This window comes from Erinaceus europaeus, chromosome 11 (assembly GCF_950295315.1).
Source record: "Erinaceus europaeus chromosome 11, mEriEur2.1, whole genome shotgun sequence".
NCBI lineage: Eukaryota > Metazoa > Chordata > Mammalia > Eulipotyphla > Erinaceidae > Erinaceus > Erinaceus europaeus.
In genome coordinates, this window is record NC_080172.1 from 77,442,397 (window position 1) to 77,467,079 (window position 24,683).

The following is a 24,683-nucleotide window of genomic DNA, read 5'->3' on the forward strand; positions in this document are numbered from 1 at the left end:
TTATTATTTAACAACGTCTGATATTTTTGCTGTGTAATATTGAACTGATGCTTTCATTCTATATCCAGGGTCCTTCTTTGGGGCATTCAGTTTCCCCATAGTTTGCTTTTTATAAGTTTCCTGACTTCCTTAGTTATAGATTCACCCTTTTCTTTCAATCCTTTTCTCAGTGTTACTAAAATAATCTTTTCCACTTTTAGTCAACCTTACTTTGTTACTTAAAACTGCATTCTGTTTAGACTCTTCTCTGACTTTTGAAATCTTCTTTAATGTCTCCATATGTCTCTCGCCTTATTTCTTTCTTCTCATATAAGTCAGCTTTGCGCACTGGCTTTCTTTTGCTCCTGTGGTTTATTCTCACCTGTCTTTGTTTATTCATTTTCTCTTTATTTGCACTTTATCTTTGAGAAGTGGACCTACTCTTCAAGTGTTAAAGTGTAACACAAAGCCCAGGGAAGTTTTCCATGATTATACATAACCTTTGGTGACTTACTATGGGACTAATTCAGAGACCTAGGGTGTCAAATTGGACACATGAATGTGTGAACTTACTCAATATCAGCCCTTACTAATTATCTCAGTGATGTAGGTAATCAGAAGCACTGGCAACACAAGGAAATGCTTAACACCATTAACATGGCCCCCTGTTTTTTTTGTTTGTTTGTTTTGTTTTTTCTATTGGGCACCCTCTGGAACAAAGTTATATATGAGATATCTAAGCACCTCTCTTTTAAAGAAATTTCTTATGTATTTATTTATTGGATAGAGACAAAAATTGAAAGAGAAAGTGGAGGGGTAGGGAGGGAGAGAGACAGAGTCACCTGCAGCACTACTTCACCACTTGTGAAGCTTTCTCCTTACAAGTGAGGACGAAGGGCTTGAACCCGGGTTTTTGTGCATTATAACATGTGTGCTCAACCAGGTGCTCCACCACCCGGCCCCATGTCTCTAAGATATGTGTTGATCATGCCATTGACATAGAATGGCTCTCTTGATATTGAAACATCTCCGTTTCATACTCAGGTATTAGTTTATGGGATAATCTCTGGGTGGAGGGCAGGTCAAGACCTCATAAGTCCATCAAGAAGCAACTCTAAACCAAATATATCCTTGTTAGGTATTCCATAAAGGAAGAATCTTTTGCTACAAATACCATTTATCAGGAGTTCTGTCATTCGAATATTACCAAGCAGTTAACTCTTTTTCCTTGCTAAAGGAGGAACAGGATTTGGTTGCAGTATAGGAGAGAATGGATTGTGTATTTGTTGTTAAGTTTTTTCTCTTCCAGATATTTAAGTACTGTTGTCTTTTGTTTGACTGTACTTCATATGCTATCATATTTCCTTGGGTGTAAGTTTTTAAATAAAAAAAATCTGTAATTCTCTGAGATAATGATATTGCAAAAGTTTGGAGGAAAGAGCATATGTAAGTCAGAAGACCTGGATTAAGATCCAAGTGATGCCATTTATCACTTTGTATGAATGGGAGATGTTTAACTTCTCTGAGTCTCAGTTTTATTTGCAAATTAAATTTTGTTGGGACTCAGCCATTTTCCTTTGTTTACCATGACTGTTGTTATATTACAAAGATCAAGGTTACTGAGTTGTGGCAGAGTCTGATTGGCTTCTACTTTCTGTTTGTTACCTGTTTCTTTTGGAAGTTTGTTTATCCTTATCCCAGACTGTTTTCCTACTTTGGGTCCAGCTTCCCAGTCGTCTGTATTAATATTTACATGGTGATCCTTCCTGAATATGCAGTTCCCCTACTTGAAACCCTCACTGGTCCCTTTTGTTTATGGGCTAAAGTATTATCTCTTTAATGTGTCACAGATACAGCTATTTTATCAGCTTTTGCCATGCTTTCCACTAAATATGTCCTTTCACGTCATCTTGCCCATCTATTGGATAGACTTCCTGATTCCTTACTCATCTTTTAAGACTTGGTCCAGGATCATTTTTATCACTAATCCCCATCTCTTTCCAGGCTGGAAATGAGTCCCTCACTTGTGTTGCATGACAGTGACATGCAGTTGTATCATTGTGATTATTATATTTTATTGTAAATTAAATCTCCTGCATTTCGTTAAGTTCATGGGCCAATTTTTATTAAACTTTACATGACCCAGCATTCACATATTGTCTGACCTGTAGTAACTACTTAAATTGCTATTTGAATGAAAGACTCCCAGGAGGTAATCTGCTAAGCTTTAACAGTGTCTGTCTTTTGAATATAATTCAGATAGTGAGATTTTAAAACAGAAGAAAGTTATCGTTGATATTTTAGAGAACTCTTTTTGAACAATCAGTGTTAGAGATAGTTCAATTTATTCATTGATTTTTTTTTTTTTTCTTTTTCCTGTCTTTTTGATTGAGAGTGGTAAGGGAGACAGTCAAAGAGAAGGGAAGATACCTCTAGCACTGCCTTACCACTCATGATGATTCTTCCCTGTACATAGGGACTAGAGACTTGAACCTGGGTCTGTGTGCATGGTAATGTGTTAATTCTTCCAGGCGCTTTGCCATCCTGCCTCTCTTCCTTCATTTTATAGTAAAACGTTTTACTATATCATTATCTAAAATTTTGAGTCTTTGTAAATAAAGAAAATAAATGAATTTAGAAAGTGAACAGTGGTATAATGGCATAGCAAAATGATTCTAACATTGAATGTTAGTACTTAAGCACTGTTAGAGTTTTTTTGTAGTTTAATTGTTTTATTTATAGGCTGGTATTTTTATGTTCTCTCTGTTTTAGAGCTTTGTATAATTTAGAACTTGTGTGGGATACTGAGTAAAAGAAGACTAAAATAAAGAATAAGACACCTGGACTTCAACTAGTTTCTACTGCAAGTTATATCCCCGCATCCAGTTTATTTTATGAAAAGTTATTTAATGGTAGTAACAGTATTCTTACCTAAATGTTTTTATTTGTTATTAGGATGTGTTTATAAAATGCTGTTAAAATTAAATCCCTGGGGCCAGGCAGGGGCTCACCTGGTTGAGCATATATGTTACCATGTACAAGGACCTGGGTGCAAGCAAGCCTTTGTTCCTCACCTGCAGGGAGGAAGCTTTTATGCACAAGTGGTGAGGGAGAGCTGCAGGTATCTCTCTTTGTCTTCTCCTCTCTACCTTTTCTACCCTCTCATTTTCTATCTGTCCTACTTTAAAAAATGGGCAGGGAAATAAAAGGAAAAATAGCCACTGGGAGCAGTGGACTTGTAGTGCCAGCACGAAACCCCAGTAATAAAAAAAATTAAAAATAAAATCCCTTGGTGGATTTGTTTTTAAAGAGATGATGGGACGTATTCTTAAGCTGTTAGAGGGAAATTTTTTTGAAGTAGGAGTGGGGTAGCTCCACATTCAAGATGAAAGGAATGATGACAAGGTTTTTGAAAAGTACGTACTGTGTGAAAGAAACTGGCATAAACTCTTAAAGGTTCAAGGACTATATATTACGAGGAATGTGGATATACATAGAGGGTATTGAGTGTCAGGGAGAAATTATTGAGCTTGATGAAAAAGGCAGTAAAAATGTATTATGGTGAAGAAAGTAATTTTGAAATTAGCATGAAGTAGTTCTGGTTTGGGGTACTGTTGGGATAAATTGTAAGATTAGATGCAAAGGGTTGGGGTTGGAGGTTATTGCACAGCTATTCAACTAAGTGAGTTGAATAAGTTGTATAAGTGAGTAGTGTAATTTAATCAGTCCATAAGATAACTTCGTCATGGGGATAGATTACAAAATAGGGATTTTTGAGGGAAGGAAAATTGAGAGTGGATAAGGAATTGAAGTTCAGAAAATTGACAAGTTTAAGATAAATTTTAGACAAGGAAAGATGTCAATCATCACTTATTATTAGGGAAATGAAAAGAAAAACCATAATGAGATATTGCCTCATACCTGTGTGAATGGCTTACATCAAAAAGAGTAACAACAGCATGTGGCGCGAAGCGCAAGGATCAACGTAAGGATCAACGTGAGGATCCCGGTTCAAGCTTCCAACTCCCCACCTGCAGGAGAGTCGCTTCACAAGCAGTGAAGCAGGTCTGCAGGTGTCTGTCTTTCTCTCCCCCTCTCTGTCTTCCTCTCCTCTCTCCATTTCTCTGTCCTATCCAACAATGATGACATCAATAACAACAATAATAACTACAACAGTAAAACAACAGGGCTACAAAAGGGAATAAAAAATATTTTTTAAAAATTATAAAAAAAAAGAATAACAACAAATGCTGGTGAGGATGTGGAGAAAAAGTAACACTTGCACAATATTGGTGGAATGCCCATTGGTACAACTACTTTAGAAAATAGTATGAAGCTTCCTCAAGAACCAAAAAATAGGACTACCTTGTAACTTAGTAATCCAAATTCTGGGATATATCCAGAGTATATGAAAACTTCTACATAGAAAAACATATCCACCCTAATATTTCTTTCAGTATTATTTACAATAATGAAGACATTGAAATAACCAGAATGCTTTATTCCATTATGAAAATATTAACTATTAAAATTTTCTATTAACAGCAAAGTAAAAATAATTGAGGAGTGCATTATGTATAGTTAAATAAATCAGAAAAGAAATTCCAGTACTGGATGATATTACCTATGTGTGCAACACACAATAAAATTGTTGAACAGATAAAACATAATTAAAATTAGCCAGGGGACATTGACAGCTAAACTGAGGTTTCCAGAAGGGAGGAAGTTAGATGAATAGAAGAAAGAGGAATAAAAAAAGAAGAAATATTTCTGTAATAGAAATAAAGCCAAGCAAGCAAAAAATACATATGAGTGTGTGCATGAACCTGTGTATTATGTACATATATACACATATACATATGTATGTATGTGTGTGTGTGTGTGTGTGTGTGTGTAGAGGAAAGAGCAAGAGAAAAATAGGGGTTTTTTTGTTTTTTTTTTTACACTAGGCCAGACATACTGGACCCATTAAAAGAAATGGGGAATTTGAAAAACTTGGAGAAAAGGTGATTTGTTTAGTTTGGAGATGTTTGATAAAAGAACAAGGCATACGTGTAGGAAGAGGTTGAGAGATTTTGGAATAGTTAAATAGAGTTGACATTTGAAGTTGTGAGAAAGATGGCATTTAAAATGAGTCTAGAATTGAGGAATAAAAGAGAAGAGTACAAATAATGACGGGATGCTTTAGAAGTAGAAGAGGAAACAAAATTATATTGAATAGAAGGGGAACTAAAATTCCTTAACACCTAAATATTCAAAGCTAATTTTTTTCATTTTTTATTTGTGATTAATAATAGGTTACAAGAGTGTAAGATTATAGTGTATAATTCCACACCAACCACCAAAGTTCTGTGCCCCATCCTCCTACTTCCCCGTAGCTAATTTTTATTAAATAAAATTGTTTATATGCCTAAAAGAATTACATTTGCAATCAAGTTATACTGAGGGCCGGATGATGGCCCATTCTCTGTGTGGACTTCCAGAAATAGTACAACATCCAAACTATTTTAAGAATTCTTCCAAAAAATATCAACAAAGATACAGCTTGTTATAGCAACACATCTTAAAATTCTCTATTCCTCATGAACTCACAATATATCTTGGATGCCATAGTTTACTCAAGACTTAGACAAATTTCTAGCTCCCACTTTCTTCGTGGTAGTGGTCTGTGGCTTAACTGCATGCACCACAACCCAACCCCTGACTCTCATTTTCTTAAGCTCACCAAACCAGTACCATTTATGGATGAATTCTTTTTTAACATTCTTTTTTTCACTTTCCTTCTTTACCTTCAAGTGGTCTTCTTTCGTCTTTCCAAATATGGATTCGAGCAGATAATATTTTCACACTATTTGCAGTGAATACCACACTAAGCACAGAAACGTAATTGAAACCCAAAAACTTACTTGAAAGGTTCAGGTTTCTTTAGAAAAGCATGGGAGAGAAAGAAGTGCTAAATGACCAAAGACAGTTTTTTCCCTGTTAGGGTTAGGAGGTGATAACAAACACATGCAGATTTGTATTATTTAGTCAGTAATCTTTATAGCTGGATAAAAAAAGAGTTTCCCTCTCTTCATTCCTTATTCCTTCTGTTTCTTTTCCTCTCAGTATATATGTCCAGAAATTGTTAGCCTTTATTGTTAGAGTGTTGTAGTTAGGGTAAAAGAGTTTGATTTCAACAAAGTTGTCCTTATGACAGGAGTGAAGAGCTAAGGACTAATACAAACATATATATATATATATATATATATATATATATATATATATATATATATATATATATATTATCACTTATTAATTTTGACATTAATACAGTTCTTTCCTTTGATAGTCTGACTTAAAAATGAGATGTTGGTCAGATGGAGAAATTGGCAGCATATAAACATGTTGATTGTATAGTAAAGTCAAGAAACTCATTTCATAAGTCTGGGTATATAAATAATTACTTTCAAAGACAACCAAAAACTTGAAAAGTATGGGAAGTACTTAGAGAACAGGAAGTTATCTTAATTAAATATAGTGAAGACCAAAGACTGGATAGGTAAAGTCAGAGGAGAACACTGGGTTATTATAATAATATAGGTGAGAGATATTAGAGATAAAAATATATATAATGACAACAGTGGGAATGCAATACTTCAGGAAGGGTTTTATGAGATAAAATGGACAGGCTATCTGGGTAGTTTAGGATAACTCCAGGATTCTGGCTTGGATTTCAAAATAATAGTGAGGACACTGACTAAGATTAGGAGGGCCAGAAAAGAAATAGGCTGTTTTTATGATGGTGGTGGTAATGGTATTGGGGGAACAGAAATAAAGGAAGAAATACGGTCCTGGTTTTAGGCATGTTTAGGAATTTGTGATTTTCCAGGTGAAGATGGCCACTCATAAATTAGAAATATGAAACTACAAGTGAACCTTAAAAGAGAATATGAGACCGGAGGTTTATGGTAGAATGTTGAGCTTCTTAGATGAAGATGTCTTGGTAAAGCATATAGAAAGAAATGTTCTTAGAAACATCAATATGAACTCACGTTCAACAATTTTATTTTTTAGAGAAATTGAGATGGAATGGAGAGAGACCTGAAGCTCTGCTGTACTGTTTATGAAGTTTCCCCCCCACTGTAGATGGGAAGTAGGCTAAGAAGTGTGTTATAATTCATAAGAACATGCAGGGTGAAAAGAGAAGAACTAAATTAGCCAAGGCATTAAAAGAGACTTTATTTAGGTAGTAATAAGCCAATTAATAAAATAAGATCAGAAATAGGAAAAAGTTACTGAAATAGTAAAGTCAACATACCTTTGATAACATCTGTGTAAGAAAATAAGCCCCATCCTTCAGTATTCTCCAAAGATATTTCTTGTAATAATTCAGTCATTCCATTTCTTTTGCTATTTGGTGACTTTGAGATTATTTGGAAATGCTATCCTCAAGTAACCCACCACTTTCTAAACACAGTTCTTAGCATCTGTGATCGCACAAGCTCTTTTGACTTTACAGCTCTCAAATTCCTCACTTTCAATTCCCAGACTTGAATTTACCTTCTTTCCAATCCACCTGAACTTTATTAAATTCAGAACACACAACAGCACCCTAAATCCTGGTGCCACTTTATCTGTCTCAGCTATACTAATCTCAACTTTTTCCTCAAGCCAGATTTCCTTAGGCAGTATATTATACGGAGAAGTTAGCTTCTGAGCTTTGCAACCAGACTGCCTACTTCTGCCACTTAGCAGCTGTGTGGTCTTATTTTTCCTCAGTTTTATCTTTCTAAAATGGGGCTGATGATAGTACCATCCTTATGCTATAAAACATTGATGCCATGGTAAGAAGTTTCCCCTTTGAGAAACAGCTATTATTAATCAACATTAATATGAAAATAAGTGGTTTAAACATAATTTTTAAAGATCTGAACTTTTTTCTTCATTAGCATTCCCTTTACTTAAATTTACATGTTCTACTACTTCTAAACCTCTCTCTCAGCATTCAAGTCACTTTCCTCCATTCCTTAATTCAGTTTCACTCCTCAGTTCCATCCAAGGAATAGGTCTCCACTATCATATGGATAAATCTAGCCTTCTCCACTCATTTATCTACAAGTTTTCACTCCAGCAATAAGAAACTTGGTGCCTACTTCACCATCAGACAATTTCAAGTTTGACTAAATTCCAATATATATAGATGTATAGTGCTTTTAGAAGTACTAACATATTCTCCTCTGAAGCATACTTTTACTGACTAGAGTGAAGTGTCTATCTACAGATTCTTTTGTCTTCAGTCTTACAGTCTATTCATTTTCAGTTGTTTAGCATCAGTACCTGCTTTTACTTCACCACCTTAAGTGAGGTTATGCCACAAATTTGTAATGCAATTATATATATATTTTTTGTTACAGCCTTCATTCCATTCAAGCAATATTCTTTATATATATATATATATTTTTTTAAATTTATTTAACAAAGGATAAATTAACAAAACCATAGGGTAAGAGGGGTACAACTCCACACAATTCCCACCACCCAATCTACATATCCCACCCCCTCCCCTGATAGCTTTCTCACTCTCTATCCCTCTGGGAGCAGTTTCTCATATGTTTGGGTTTCATATGTTAGGGTTTCATCACATTATTTGGTAATTGGATTAACTTTGAAAAGTCCTTTTGTTAGGGTTTGCTGTACAGTACCCAGTATCTTGAATATAGCTGTGCTATTGGTTGCTTCTGATCTACTTGGTCTAGGCTTTAGAGAGAGTCCGCCTATCAAATACACAACCTATATATTAAAAAGACTCAGTCTGTTTTAAAAAACTCCGAGACATACAGTTAATTTTCCCCCTCATATTAACTAGTGATTTATATGACTACATTTTACTAGGAGTGTACATAAACACCATTCCCACCACCAAAAGACTGTGACCCATCCCTCCCACCCACTCCCACCCCCCACTGATCCAGGAAGCTGCATGTCTACCCCTCACTACAGGGTTTTTACTTTGATGCCTGCCCTACTTACAATTTGGTCAGGTCCTGCTTTTAGTTTCCCTTTCAGATCTTCTTACTCAAGTTCTGTTGATGAGTGGGATCATCCCATACTCATCTTTATCTTTCTGACTTAGCTCACTTAAAATAATTCCTTCTAGCTTTGTCCAAGATGGGTCAGAGAAGGTGGGTTCATTGTTCTTGATAGCTGCATAGTATTCCATTGTGTATATATACCACAGCTTTCTCAGGAACTCATCTGTTGTTGGGCACCTAGGTTGCTTCCAGGTTTTAGCTATTATGAATTGTGCTGCTATGAACATAGGAGTACACACCTCTTTTTGGTTGGCTGTTATGGAGTCCTTGGGGTATAACCCCAGGAGAGGAATTACTGGATCATATGGAAGGTCCATGTCTAGCCTTGTGAGAGTTTTCCAGACTGCTCTCCACAGAGCCTGTACCAATTTACATTCCCACCAGCCTGTACCAATTTACATTCCCACCAGCAATGCAAAAGGGTTCCTCTGTCCCCACAACCTCTCCAGCATTTGTTGCTGCTGTCCTTTTTGAGGTATGCCATTCTTACAGGAGTGAGGTGGTATCTTAGTGTTGTCTTAATTTGCATTTTTCTGATAATGAGTGACCTAGAGCAGTTTTTCATATGTTTGTTAGCCTTTTGGATCTCCTCTGACGTGAACGTTTTGTTCATATCCTCTGCCCATTTTTGGATGGGGTCATTTGCTTTTTTGGTACTAAGTTTGCTGAACTTTTTATATATTTTGGTGATTAGTTTCTTGTCTGATGTATGGCATGTGAAGATCTTCTCCCCATTCTGTGAGCGGTCTCTTTGTTTAATATTTTCATTGGCTGTGCAGAAGCTTTTCAATTTGATGTAGTCCCATTGGTTTGTTTCTGCTTTAGTCTTCCTTGCAATTTAGTTTGATTCATCAAAGATGTCCTTGAGGTGTAGGTGGGAAACTGTTTTACCAATGTTTTCCTCTAAGTATTTGATTGTTTCTGGTTTGACATCCAGGTCTTTGATCCATTTGGAGTTGATTTTTGTTTCTGGTGAGATAAAGTGGTTCAGTTTCATTCTTCTGCATGTTACAACCCAGTTTTCCCTGCACCATTTATTGAAGAGAGCCTCCTTTTTCCATTTAATCCTTTGGACCCCTTATCAAATATTAGACGTCAATAGGTGTGGGGGTTTAGTTCTGGGCTTTCAATTCTGTTCCACTGGTCTTTGTGCCTATTTTTGTTCCAGTACCATGCTGTTTTGATGATGATGGCTTTATAATATAGTTTAAGGTCTGAGAGTGTGATGCCTCCATTTCTGTTTCTTTTCCTCAAGATGGTTTTGGCAATTCTAGGTGTTTCCAGGTTCCAGATAAATGATTGTAGTGTTTGTTCTATTCTCTTAAAGAAGCTTGGTGGAACTTTGATGGGTATTGCATTAAATTTGGATATGGCTCTGGGGAGAATATTCATTTTGATGATATTTATTCTTCCAATCCATGAGCATGGGATATCTTTCCATTTCTTGGTATCAGTTTCTATTTCCTTGAGTAGCGACTCATAGTTTTCAGTATACAAGTCTTTCACTTCTTTGGTCAACTTTATTCCTAGGTATTTGATTGATTTTGCTGAGACAGTAAATAGGAGTGATTTCTGGATGTCTTTTCTTCAGATTTAGTGTTTGCATAAAGAAATGCCACTGATTTTTGTACATTGATTTTGTAGCCTGATACCTTGCTATATTGCCTAATAACTTCCAGTAGTTTTCTGCTGGATTCTTTAGGTTTTTCTATGTATACTATCATATCATCTGCAAATAGTGAGAGCTTGACTTCTTCCCTTCCAATCTGTATTCCTTTGATTTCTTTCTCTTGCCTGATTGCTATGGCAAGAACTTCCAATACTATGTTGAAGAGTAACGGTGACAGTGGACAGCCCAGTCTAGTCCCTGATCTGAGGGGAAATGCTTTCAGCTTCTATCCATTGAGTATGATGTTGGGTGTAGGTTTGCTATATATAGACTCCACTCTCTTGTGGAATTTCCCATCTATTCCCATTTTTTGTAGAGTTTTGAGCATGAATGGGTGTTGAATTTTGTCAAAGGCTTTCTCTGCATCTATTGAGATAATCATGTGGTTTTTGGCTTTGCTTTTATTGATGTGGTGAATGACATTGATTGACTTATGGATGTTGAACCAGCCTTGCATTCCTGGGATGAATCCGACTTGGTCGTGATGAACAATCTTTTTGATATGCTGCTGTATCCGGTTGGCCAAGATCTTGTTTAATATTTTGGCATCTATGTTCATCAGAGATATTGGTCTTTAGTTTTCCATTTTTTGTTGTGTCCCTATCAGCTTTTGGTATCAGGGTGATGTTGGCTTCATAGAAGGTGGAAGGGAGTATTCCTGCTTCTTCAATCTTATGGAAAAGCTTCAGAAGTATGGGTACTAACTATTTCCTGAAAGTTTTGTAGAATTCGTTTGTGAAGACGTCTGGTCCAGGACTTTTGTTGTTGTGGAGATTCTTAATAATGGTTTCAATTTCTTTGTCTGTGATTGGTGCATTTAGATTTTGTAGTTCTTCTTGGTTCAGTTTTGGAAGGACATATGTTTCTAGGAATTGTTCCATTTCTCCCAGATTCTCTAGCTTGGTGGCGTATAGTTCTTCATAGAAGTTTCACATGATTCTCTGAATTTCTGTGGTATCAGTTGTGATATCTCCACCATCGTTTACAATTCTATTAATTTGAGTCTTCTCTCTTTTTTCTTTGGTGAGTCTGGCTAGGAGTTTGTAAATTTTGTTTAATCTTTCAAAGAACCAACATTTGGCTTCATTGATCTTCTGTATCATTCTTTTTATTTTCGATGTTGTTTATTTCTGCTCTAATTTTAGTAATTTCTATACTTCTGGTTGCTTTAGGGTTCCTTTGTTCCTCTTCCTCTAAGTCCTTGAGAGGTGTTCAGTAAGGTCCTTCATTTGAGCTTTCTCTTGGTGTTTAATATGTGATTGTACAGCTATAAGTTTCCCTCTCAGTACTGCTTTATCTATGTCCCAAATATTTTGATAGGTTGTGTCTTCATTTTCATTTGTTTCCAGGAACATTTGTATTTCCTGCTTGAGTGACTCTCTGACCCAGTGGTTCTTAAGGAGCATGTTGTTTAGTTTCCAAATTCTGTGTCTTTTAATAATTTCCTGTTTGTTGTTGAATGTTAGTTTTACTCCACTGTGGTCTGAGAAGATACTTGGGATGATTTCAATGCTCTTGAATTTATTGATGCTGTCTTTGTGGCCTAACATGTGGTCTATCCTTGAGTATGTGTTATGTGGATTTGAAAAGAAGGTGTATTCCAGTTTTTTGGGGTGAAGGACTCTGAAAATGTCCAAGAGGTCTAGTCTGTCAACCTCTTCATTCAATTCTCTTGTATCTTTGTTGGTTCTCTGCTTTGTTGATCTGTCTAAGTGTGAGAGTTGGTATTGAAGTCTCCCACTATTACTGTATTACTATTGATGTATTTTTGAAATTCTTTCAGAAGGTGCTTGACACATTTAGATGGTCCCTCATTGGGTGCATACATGTTAATAATTGTTAAGTCTTCTTGCCTGATTGATCCTCTAATCATTATGTAATGTCCTTGCCTATCTTTTACTACTTTATTTAATTTAAAATCTATTGTGTCTGAGATGAGAATGGCTGTTCCTGCCTTTTTTGTGGTCCGTTAGCCTGTATGATAGTTTTCCATCCTTTCACTGTAAGTCTGTGTTTATCTTGTTGTGACAGATGGGATTCTTGCAAGTAGCAGATGGTTGGGTTATGTTTTCTGATCCATCCCCCCACTCTGTGCCTTTTGATGGGTGAGTTTAAGCCATTGACATTTATTGATATTATGGATTTAATGTATTGTAGTACCATTGTTCAAAATAAATTTTTGTTTGCTCCGATATATTGCAAGTATTATAGTGATGTTCTTGTTTATAAGAGGTCTTTTAGAACCTCTTTCAGGGCCGGTTTGGTGATGGTTGCTTCTTTAACTGTTGTTTGTCTAAGAAGGTTTTGATCCCTCCATCTAGTTTGAATGAAAGTCTAGCAGGATATATTATCCTTGGTTAAAACCCTTTTTCATTCAGGGCTTGGTAGATATCTTGCCATTCCCTTCTGGCTTTTAGAGGTTGAGTGGTGAAGTCTGCAGATAATCTTATGGGTTTTCCCTGTATGTGACTTTTTGTTTCTCTCTTGCAGCCTTTAGGATCCTTTCTTTATCCTTACTCCTTCTCATTGTGACTATGATGTGTCTTGGTGTCTTCAGGTCTGGGTTGATTCTGTTTGGAAATCTCTGGGCCTCTTGAATCTTGATGTCCTTTCTGTTATTCAGGTCTGGGAAGTTTTCTTCTATTATTTCCTCTAGAATGTTTCCTTCCCCTTCCTCTCTTTCTTCCTCTGGCAGGCCAATTATACGAATATTACTTCTTTTGAGATCATCCCATATGTCTCTGTTGTTGTTTTTAGTGTCTCTCAATCTCTTTTTAAGCTCTTTCACCTCTTCCTTAGTTTTCTCTAACTCATCCTCTGTCTGACTAATTCTGTTTTCTGTTTCTGTTAGTCAGCTTTTCCGTCCCTCAGCTTCTTTCTTCATTACAGCTATTTCAGCTTTCAGTTCTCTAATTGCCTCAAGATCATCAGTATTTTCCTTGGGGGTCTCAACTGTTGTTTCCCTAATACTGCCATTCCTTTCCTCCAATGTTGTTTTAATTTCTGTGATTAATAAGTTTATTATTGCTTGCATACTTTTCTTATCTATGGTTACTTCTGGCTGATTTGTAGTTTCTTCTGGGCTCTTGTCTTCATTCATTGGAGTAGCAGTTTTATTTGTTTTTGATCTACCCATTTTTTTTGATATATGTGTTTCTTATTTTTATGTTCTGTTGTTCCTCAGTTGTTGTGTCTTGAGTACAAGCAACACTGTACTAAATACCTTTATGACAAATGCACTCACCAACCTCAGGAATTACAATAGCAACTGAATCTAGGATTGAATCAGTTTAATCACTACCAGTTAGCCAAACAATGTCTCCAGTCCGTGAAAAAATAGCAACCAAGTCCAAGTGAAGAAGAAAGAGAAAAGAAAGAAGGGATAACAAGAATAGACAGTTATGCAAATCCACTATCCATTGTATATTCTAGGGGTAACAAGAGAAAGGAGAAAGGCAAGTAGAGCAGAGATAGGCACATAGAGAGTCCACTCTGAGTCAGATTTCTTCCCCAAAATAATTCACAAATTCAGAAAGACAAAGAAGAAGGAAGGAAGAAGTGTATGACAAGTTAAAAAAAAAAGAGATAAACAAGAGAGAGAAAAGATAAGAAAAGAACTGTAATTAAAGAGCAGTGAAAGAAAAGTTTTTTTAATTGATTACTTTATATTTTATTTTATTATTATTATTTTTTAATTAGCTAGGAGGAGGAAGAAGGGGAGAGTCTGTAGAAGAGGTAGGAGTAACGAGACAAGTTCCTCACAATAGATAAGATGCTCACTACCCTAGCAATGAAAGATACCCTAAGAGTTAATTCTGATCAACCTAAAGGGGGGGGGGAGATGTTTGCCTTTATATAATATTAATAATAAAATAGAGCAGGGTAAAACACCCTGTCCCAGATTGCCTCAAGCCTCCTGAGCAGCGGCAGCTGATTGTTAAGAAAGAAAGAAAGAAAAAAAAAACCTCAGAACTAGAGAAGGATAGCAGGAATAGACAGTTATGCAAATCTAGTATCCACTGTATATTCTAGGGGTAGCTAAAGGAGGAAGGGAAGTTGAGCAGAGATACGTGCATAGAGAGTCCACTCTGAGTCAGATTTCTTGCCCTAAATAATTCCCAAACGTGTATCAGTGAATTCAGAAAGCTGTAGGATTAAGGAAGTAAGGATGACAAGAATGAGGTAAAAAAAAAAGAGAGAGAGAAACGAAAAAGATAAGAAAAAGAACAGTAATAAAAGGTGAAAGGAAAGCGTTTTTTATTTATTTTTTTTATTATTTATTTAGCTATGTGTGTGGGGGGTAGGGGAGCTACATGTGTAGAGTCAGCTGGTTGGCTACTTAGAAAGAAAAAAGGCCGGAGATTTCAGAAGGGAATAGACTTAGAATGAATGATACTCCCTGGTGTGACAGAAATCTTGGTAAAGAAAGATGCTCAGCAGGGAGCCTGATAGGAACTGGTCCCCAGGGACTGGTTATGGAGGGGGGAAAGGGAGAGGAGGTGCACTTTGGGAATAATAATTTAAAAGAAAAAAATTTTTTCCCTTTCTTTCTACTCTATTTTTTAACCCAAATTTTATAGTCACCTCCTTGGTGTCGCCACTAGGACCCCTTATTGACTGGCCTACTAAAGGCAGAAAATCCTACCATTTCCAGGAGATGTCGTCAGAGCTCAAGCCACTAGCAGCTTCTCAGTCCGCCATCTTCTGGGAACCATCATATCCCAATATTCTAATTGATAGTTTACAATTTACATTTTACCCTTAAAATTTTTTATCAGTGATTTAATAATTGATTGACAAGATTGTTGTATAAGAGAGGTATAATTCCTACCACCAGAGTTCTTTTTTTTTTAAACATTTTATTTCTCTTTTCTTAAAAATATTTATTTTCCCTTTTGTTGCCCTTGTTGTTTAACGTTGTTGTTATTGATGTAGTTGTTGTTGGATAGGACATAGAGAAATGGAGAGAGGAGGGGAAGACAGAGAGGGGAGAGAAAGACAGACACCTGCAGACCTGCTTCACCGCTTGTGAAGCGACTCTCCTGCAGGTGGGGAGCCAGGGCTCGAACCAGTATCCTTATGCCGGTCCTTGCGCTTTGCGCCACGTGCGCTTAACCTGCTGCGCCACCACCCGATTCCCAACCAGAGTTCTTTTATCCCCTCCCTTCCATTGGAACTTTCCCTATTCTTTATCCCTTTGGGAGTATGGACCAAAAATTTTTATGTGGAGTAGAGGGTGGAAGATCTGGTTTCTGTAATTCTCTGCAGTCATGGGCCAACACCCATGATCAAACAGGTTGATCCATACTCCCAGCCTGTTTCTATCTTTTCCCAGCTGTAGTAGGGCTCTGGGGAGGTGGGCTTCTAGGACACATTGGTGAGGTCGTCTGCCCTGGAAAGTCAGGTTGGCTTCATAGTAGCATCTGCAACTTGGTGGCTGAAAAGCATTAAGAGAATAAAGCAGAACAATTTGTTTAATAACCAGGAACCTAAAGGTAAAAGTATAACATGAAATTTGGGCTCTTCATTGTTGGAAGGAGCTATGAAGTCTATTTTAGGTATATTTCAGGGGCCCATTACTTTACTAATTTTTCCCTGAGCCCAACAGCTAACATGCAGGTGGGCTACGAGTATTGTCTGGGAAGATGGTATCAGAGTTAGGAGAGGACTAGAAAGCTGGATAAGGGCAGAGAGAAGCTCCCAAATACGGGGGAAGTATACAAATACCATTAACTGTAAACCTCATCAGTCTGACGTTGGGCCCATGTCTATTCATATTTAGCACAGGAGCCTGTGTAACCTCTCCATCCCTATCAGTCTGAACTCACATTCCATGGCCACTTATCCTGTCTTTCTGAACTCTGGCAACCACTGATCTGTTTGGGTTTTTTTTTTCTTTACTATTTTGCTTTTTGCAAAATATCCTTTTAATGAAATCATACAGTATGTACCATTTTCAGACTTATCCTTTTATAACAGTAAGTATTTGAAATTCATCCATGTTATTGCTAGTTAATAGTTTGTTCCTTTTTGCTGCTGAGTAGTATTCCATTATATATACTTTACCGCAAATTGACTATTCATTCACATAAAATAGTATCTTGGTTTTGTTTGCAGTTTGGGTTGATTATCAGTGTAGCTGGTACAAACTTCTGCATGCAAATTTTTATGTGAATATGCATTTTCAAATAATTTGAGAAAAGTACTTAGGGGTATAGTTGTTAACTGTATATTATGGTTATAATTTCCACATTGTCTCCCACTGTAACTCTTATATTTGGTATCCTTACCACCAATGAGCATGTTTTTATTCTACCTAATCCTTATCAGCAACTACTTACTATTATTATAGTTTTGGATTTCAGGCATTCTAAATTCAAATATTATCTAAATTTACTTTTTTTTCTAGTGACAAACTATGATGCATTATTTATATGCTTGCTTTCCTTTGTCTTCTTTGTTGAGTTTAAGATCTTTGACAATTTTTTAATTGGGTTGTTTCCTTATGGTTGAATGTTAGTAGTTCTTTATATTTTAGGGATATAACTACTTTACATATATGTACTTTCTTAATACTTTCTCCCAGTGTATGAATGTCTTTTTATTCTCTTAATAGTGCTTTCCAGAGAGAAAGTTTTTTTTTATTTTTAATGAAGTCTAACTTACCAGTATTTTCTTCTCTAGATCTTTTTTTATATGTGTTATATCTAAAATACAATCACCAAACCCAAGATAATGTGGATTTTTTCATATGTATTCTTTCCGGTTTTCATAGTTCCACATTTTACATAAAATCTGTGATCTATTTTTGAGTTAAGTTGTGAGATATCCAAGATCTTTTTTGACACATAGATAATCAGTTGTTCTAACAATGTTTGTCAGAAAGACTATTCTTTCTCCACTGAACTTTTTTTGTCAAGACTCAGTTAATCATATATCTTGGGGTTTATTTCTGGACTTGCAGTTCTCTTCTACTAACCTATTTGGCTTTTTCACCAGTGCTATGCCAACCCGATTACTGTCAAGTAGTCATGTGATTGTTCTTTTTCAGTATTGTGTTGGCTACTCTAAACTCTCTTGTCACCTGTGTAAATCTTTAGGGGATGTTCAGTGATTTAAAAAACTAAAATTTTATGCTGGGGAGACAGCATAATGTTTATGCAAAAGACTTTCATGCCTAAGGCTCTGAGGTCCCATGTTCAGTTCCCAGAATCACCGTTAAGCCAGAGTTGGTCAGTGCTCTGGTATCTCTCTCTCTCTCTCCCTCCATATATATATCATTAAGATAATAAATTTATAAAATATATTTAAAAAAACAAAAAGTGAAATGATCGGTCATAAGAGATGTCGGGTAAGTGTGATTTTTTTTTTTTTTTTGTATTTATTTTTCAGGTGGTTCTTTGAAGTTCTGAAATATCCTAAGTCTTCCAAGGCTAATGTCATCAATGGGATACTCATGGCGGTGGTGTTCTTCATAGTGCGGATTGCTGTCATGCCTCCTTTTTATGCCTACCTTTATTCTGTGTATGGAACAGAACCCTACATGAGGCTTGGACTTGTAATCCAACTTTCTTGGGTCTTTTCTTGTTTGATTTTGGATGTGATGAATGTCATTTGGATGTACAGAATTTCAAAAGGGTGCATCAAAGTCATCTTACTTATCAGACGAGAAAAAGCTACAGATCATCTTCAAAATGGAAAAGTTGACTAAAAGCAGACTATTGATGAACATACTTCATTTCTATCTGCATTATGTTTGCTGATAGGGTGAATTCATGGCATGATTTTTGTGCTTCATCATTAATAACACTTGTTATACAGAGTTTTGGTGTCTTTTATTTTTATCCTGGGGGGAAGTAAAATTAGTTTTTACCCAAGTTTTTTTTTTTTATGATTTTCTTCTGTACTATAAGCATGGATAAAATATTAAAGGATTAAATAAAATTATAAATACAGTGGAGAAGCTTTTCAGATGTCTGTTATCCAGCACTGGCATTTTTCTTTGTGAAAAAGATGACTGCTCTTATTCATTACACTTTATGTCACCGATTTTGCTGAAAGAATGGGTATTGATTTTATGGATAGAAATAACTTGGCAATATTTTGTTGTATCTAACTCATTTCCATCTATGACTAAATATCTGTGTAGGGCTTGATTTTTGAATTGTTAAAGTGTTTGCTCCCTTTGGCTATTAGAAATAATGTATTTTTTTTATTATTTTACATATGCTGTCATCTATTAATGAAAATCTGTCTTATTTACTTTTTGGAATATTTGTTAGGTCACAGTACTTTTTGAATTTTTAGGTGTTTTTAGATGTTACTTTGTTATTTCTATTCTAAGTTATTTTTTTATTTCATAGTATGGCTTAATACAGATCTTTTATTGGATAGATCTCCCTAAGATACAAATTCCTCCTCCAAAAAAATGTATGTTTTAAATTGCAATTTACTCTAATGAGAGGAATGAGTAAGGAAAAGACTTCAGCACTGCTGTTTCTGTCTGTTTCTCTTAATGTTTTTCTATGAAGAAATGTAAATTTTGCTTGTAATACACCTATGTAATACACCTATATGGTTTGAGAACACAACCATCAGTACCAAGGTTTTATGCAATATGTATTTGTCATGTTTCTAAGCTTGACCCTTCTTAATGAGACTACAGCAACCAAAATAATAGTAATGATAATAATAAGTATTTTATTTATAGTTTACACTCTACTTGCTTAGTCAGCATTTGAGAACTTTTTATATTTCTACTTTTCTCAAAGAAAAAACTAGATAATTTATACCAAGCATTTTGTTATCAACATTATTGTCGTAAGTGATGATAAATCACTGCTGACTTTTTCAGTTTGCTTTTAGTGTGTGTCATCTTTTTGCTTTAGTTCTTGCAGCTCAAATACAGTGGTATAGTTAATTGTTACTACTTTTTTTTTTCTTCAAGTACTTGATTATAATGATTGTACTTATTTAAGAAAAAAGAAATTTAGTTTAACCAGGGGTGAAGACTTGAACTTAATTGAAGCCAAATCAAAAGATCAAATGTGTTTGATTTCTCAGTTTTTGAAGGAGACCATCTGGCTCTCATTCATTCTTCATATTATGATACTAAAGGAAGACTGGCTAGATATCTCAAAGCTTTTCCGGATATGTTTTAGTTCATTTAGAGAAGGTAATGGAAGTCTCTGTTAAGAACTAAATGATAAAATGAGATTGGGTTATCCTAGGTGCATTTGTTTTTGAAAGAATTAAAATAATGTAGCTGTATGTATTTGTTTTTAAAACTACTAATTGTATCAACAATTGTATCAACTTCTGTATCAACAATTGGTCACTAAGTATAGTGCCTTCCACACCACAGGCATTTAAATATGTATTAGTTGCTGAGACAGTGTAGGAAAGTACATGCTTTTATCTTATTTTTCCCTTGCTCATTTGCAAGAGAACTCGGTTTTTAAAAGGAAAATGTTATATATTAGAATTATATATAATATAATATATAATATAATATATAATATAATATGAGAAAGAAACAAAACTTGAAATAAATATTTTTTGACTCTGGATATTATATCTCATCCTTGGATGTTTTTCAACACAGATTTTAAAACCAACTATCAAAAATGAGGACAATATAAAACTTAATGAATTTCCATATAGTAGTTTGTTTTCATAGTTGGAACTTCATGCCTAGAACATGTGTTTTCACTTTCATTGACCTCACATTCATTTTTTTCACTGACTACTTTTCACTAGAAGAGCTACCCACAGAGTGTTTAAAATATCAGTGTTTTGAACTAAAGATTATATTAGTCAACGGCTCTTATTTCATGGTTTCATGACAGCTGATTCGGCATCCAGTTTCAATATCCAAAAATAGACTCTATATATTGGGCATATCAATATATTCTCACTCAACAGACATCAAATGGGAAAAGAAAACCCTACAAACTGCTATGCTGTTTTAAATCAGATCATTATAGGAGGTATACTTTGCTGTTCTGTGACTGCATCCACTTATTAAAATAGAAATAGTTAAGGACTAAGCGTGCCATTTATTAAACAGTGAATTTTTCATTTGTTAAATGATAAATTTTTGCTAGACATTTTAAATACTAAGTATTTTGTCTACATAGGATAAGTGACTCTATTAGGTATTCCAATATTTAACAATTCTTAAAATATTTATAGAAAATAAAAGCAAATTGGTATAAATTTTTAGGTAATTCTATTTTTGTAGAAAACTATTAGTGACAACCTTTAATTGATACCCTTTGGATGTGTAGTAGCTTAGAAAGTAAAGCTTCTTTCAAAACTGAATGAAAGGAGTCAGTCAGTAGCATAGCAGGTGAAGCACAGGTGTCGCAAAGCACAGGGACCTGTTTAAGGATCTCGGTTTGAGCCCCTGGCTCCCCACCTTCAGGGGAGTCGCTTCACAAGCGGCGAAGCAGGTCTGCAGGTGTCTGTCTTTCTCTCCCCCTCTGTCTTCCCCTCCTCTCTCCATTTCTCTCTGTCCTATCCAACAACGATGACATCAATAACAACAATAAGAATTACAACAATAAAACAAGGGCAACAAGAGGAAATAAATAAATAAATATTTTAAAAAAACTGAATGAAAATCAACTAAAGAGCATGCAAGGTATAGGTTCTGTATTAAATATTTTATCTTGCTTTGAAGAGTTTAAGAATTATGAACTTGAGTTCACAGAATACATTTTTGTTTCTAAAATAATTTTAATGGGTATTTTCATTTATTTAAACTCAAAATGGAGTGATATGTGAATTTAAAGAAATTAACTCCTATTTAAATTGCCTAGAAGCCTTAAAGAAAGGTGAAATCAATTTTTATTCCATTGGCTTAATTTTATTTCATGGACTAGCCCTGCTTTAAAAGAGTTAATAATGTCTTTACCACTCCTAAGAGTGACAAACTATGGATGACCTTATACTAATGGCAGAGATTGTGTGGTTTTTGTTTTATTTTGGTTTTGGTAGCTGCCTAGTTTATAGGTATTTGAATCAAATTCTTTTCTAAATTTTTAAAAATATTTTATTTTATTTTGTTGCCCTCGTTTTATTATTGTAGTTATTATTGTTGTTATTGATGTTGTCATCATTATTGGATAGGACAGAGAAATGGAGAGAGGAGGGGAAGACAGAGAGGGGAATCTTTTCTAAATTTTAATTATCATAGGACACATATGTATTTTTTTTTGCTAAAGTATAAGTTTTTAAATTGTACCCTTACTCTGACCTGCACAGGGCAGAGAGAATGGCCCAGTGTCACTGCATGTAGAAATGGTATTTTCCCAGAGATATGTAGGGGGACATATGTTATAATATTCATGCCTGTTCTTTTCTGTGTCTAGGAGAAATAAGCCTATTCCAAGACATTGAAAAAAAAAATTGGACAGGTTTCAGTTAGTTGCTCTTAACATCACATACCTTAACATAAATTTGAATAGGCTCTAAGTGCTTTCGTCTGTTGGTTGAAATTTAAAAGTCCATTTAATTGTTAACAGCATCAGATACATGTCTTAGAAGAAGACTTCTTATAGGTGTTTTTGGCTCCACATGAAGTAAACTCATAATTCTGTCAGAAACCAGCACATTGTTTCTCTCAACAGGTGAGCCAGCTTCCTGAGCTCCGGGGCCCTGGACACACACACCCTCCTAGCCTTAAACACAGCTAGTTGAGATTGACACACTGAAGCTGCAGTTAAAAGTGGAAGAAATGTGGTATGTGTAAGCGTAATGAAAAACCAACAGAACCTGGGTTGAAGGACATATACTGACTACTCATTTCTTTTTTTTTTTTTTTCTGCCAGCTGGGTTTTACCATTGCCGGCCAACTTTTTTCATATAGAAAGAAATCCAGAGGGAGCAAGGGAAAGACCTCACAGTACCAAAGTTTGGTGTGGGTGGGAGCTGGATTTGAACCTGTCATGTACATAGCAAAGCAAAAGCACTTGATAAGTGAGCTATCTTGCTGGCCCTGCTTATTTCTCTTAAAAGTCATGATGCTCCTCACTCAATCTAAATGCTTTCTATGTCTTCTACCAGTTCATCAGTCTTTCCCTCCTGATATCATAAATGCTTTAAACACCTCCCTTTTTCCCCAGCATTTTTCTCTGACAAGTTTTGAGGACTTTCCATACCCATATGCATCCTAGTCTATTATAGCAAATTCAAAAGTTGAATCATAGTTTAAGAGGTTACAGAATAGGAAGCCATGTAGCATTTAACAGTATTTGTTCATGACACAAGAAAACTAATGATATGATTTTATTAAGAAACATCTTTATCCCCTTTAAATTTACTTAGCAGTAAGTGTTTTATAACATTTCAGTGATAGGTAAGTAAAATGTCAAAATATTCTTCCTATATTAGGAAGACAAGAACGGAGGTGACTGTGTTAAGAAGGTATTGTAAGCAGATATTGCAAGCAGGGGATGCTGGTTTGTGGCAATATTATTGAGTCTTTACTTTTTAATTGAGCAAAGTTAATCATAGGCATGATTCTTTTTTTATAATTTATTTCTTTATTGGGGAATTAATGTTTTACATTCAACAGTAAATACAATAGTTTGTACATGCATAACATTCCCCAGATTCCCATTTAACAATACAACCCCCACTATATCATTTATGATTCTTCTAAGAGCATGCTTACCAGCAAATGAATTACTCAGGGTGTTTTCCAAAGTATACACCCAAGTACTTGAACACTATTCTTTTCTAGCCCAGAACTCAACCTGCTGCTACTACCTTTGATACTAAATTATACTTTTACTAGAAAACTTTGGATAGCAGGAAAGGACTGAAAACAACTACTAAAGATGGTTTGTATACATTGGAAACGTCTGTACAGATTCCCTATGAACAGTAGAAAGCTTTGATATCAGTCTTATATTTAAGACTCAAAACAGTGATAAATATATTTAATTCTTAAAGCTATATAAAGAGGACATCTCTGGCTAAAATCTTGTTAATCCTCACTTATCTTTTTCTTGACACCTTTATGTGATTACTCTCTCCTTCCTTCCTTCCTTCCTTCCTTCCTTCCTTCCTTCCTTCCTCCCTCCCTCCCTCCCTCCCTCCCTCCCTCCCTCCTGCTCTCTCTTTTTTCTTTCAATTATTTTAACCAGAGCACTACTCAGCCCTATGTCATGATGGTGCCAGAGATTGAACCTGAGACCTCTAGGCTCTCAGGTGTGAAAGTCTGATACATAAATCATTGTGCTGTCTTCCCAGCCTTTTAAGTATAATTCTTTCTGTAGTACATTAAGTACATTAAGTTATTTGCTACTTTTTGATTACTAAAGCCTACAAACATTAATTGTAAATTAAAAATGTTCTCTATTCTGTTTCTTGCTCGTATTACTTCTATTATGATTGTGTCTACTTTTTATTTAAAGACTTTTTGCATAGATACAAGTAATAGCTCTTACTAATACCTAGGATGAGCTACAAGTTTTTTTAATTGTTAGAATTTGTACTAATGACTGAGATGTAGATTTAGAAAGCTAATTAAAACTTCATTAAATGCAGTATCTTAGTAACATATATATATATATTTTTTTTTCCAGATAATATAATATTAATTGCCATAAAGATTTTTGGAAGTCTTTCAAAATATATAACATTGAGAATACAAATAATTTTTCTCATACAACTGAAGGACATTTATTTATAAAACATACATGTAGATGATTTATAAATCAGTGTTACTCAGAACTTTGAGTAATTTAAATTGAAATTCAGCATTCTTATTTTGGTTTGATATTGTTCTTTTGGGAGATTATTATCAGCATTTCCCTTAAAAGTTCAAAATGTTTGTATACTTTATTTGTATATGTGCCATTTTAAAGCATATACAAGTTCTAAGCAATAACCTGCATGTTACTTAAAGCTGACATACTTTGTCATGATGATTTTATGTGACATTAATTCTA

At 35.1% G+C, this 24,683-nt stretch overlaps 1 protein-coding gene across 7 annotated transcripts in view; it reads left to right on the forward strand.

Annotated features, from left to right (window-relative positions):
* The window catches only part of TLCD4 (TLC domain containing 4), a 133,102-nt gene extending 114,425 nt beyond the window's left edge, over nucleotides 1–18,677 (forward strand). For all 7 annotated transcript variants that reach the window (XM_060202119.1, XM_060202117.1, XM_060202116.1 and 4 more), the window contains one exon: nucleotides 18,115–18,677. In XM_060202119.1, coding sequence (XP_060058102.1) covers nucleotides 18,115–18,433 — 319 coding nt within the window. In that variant the 3' untranslated portion in view covers nucleotides 18,434–18,677. The remainder of the gene's footprint in view (nucleotides 1–18,114) is intronic.
* The last annotated feature ends 6,006 nt before the right edge of the window (nucleotides 18,678–24,683 follow it).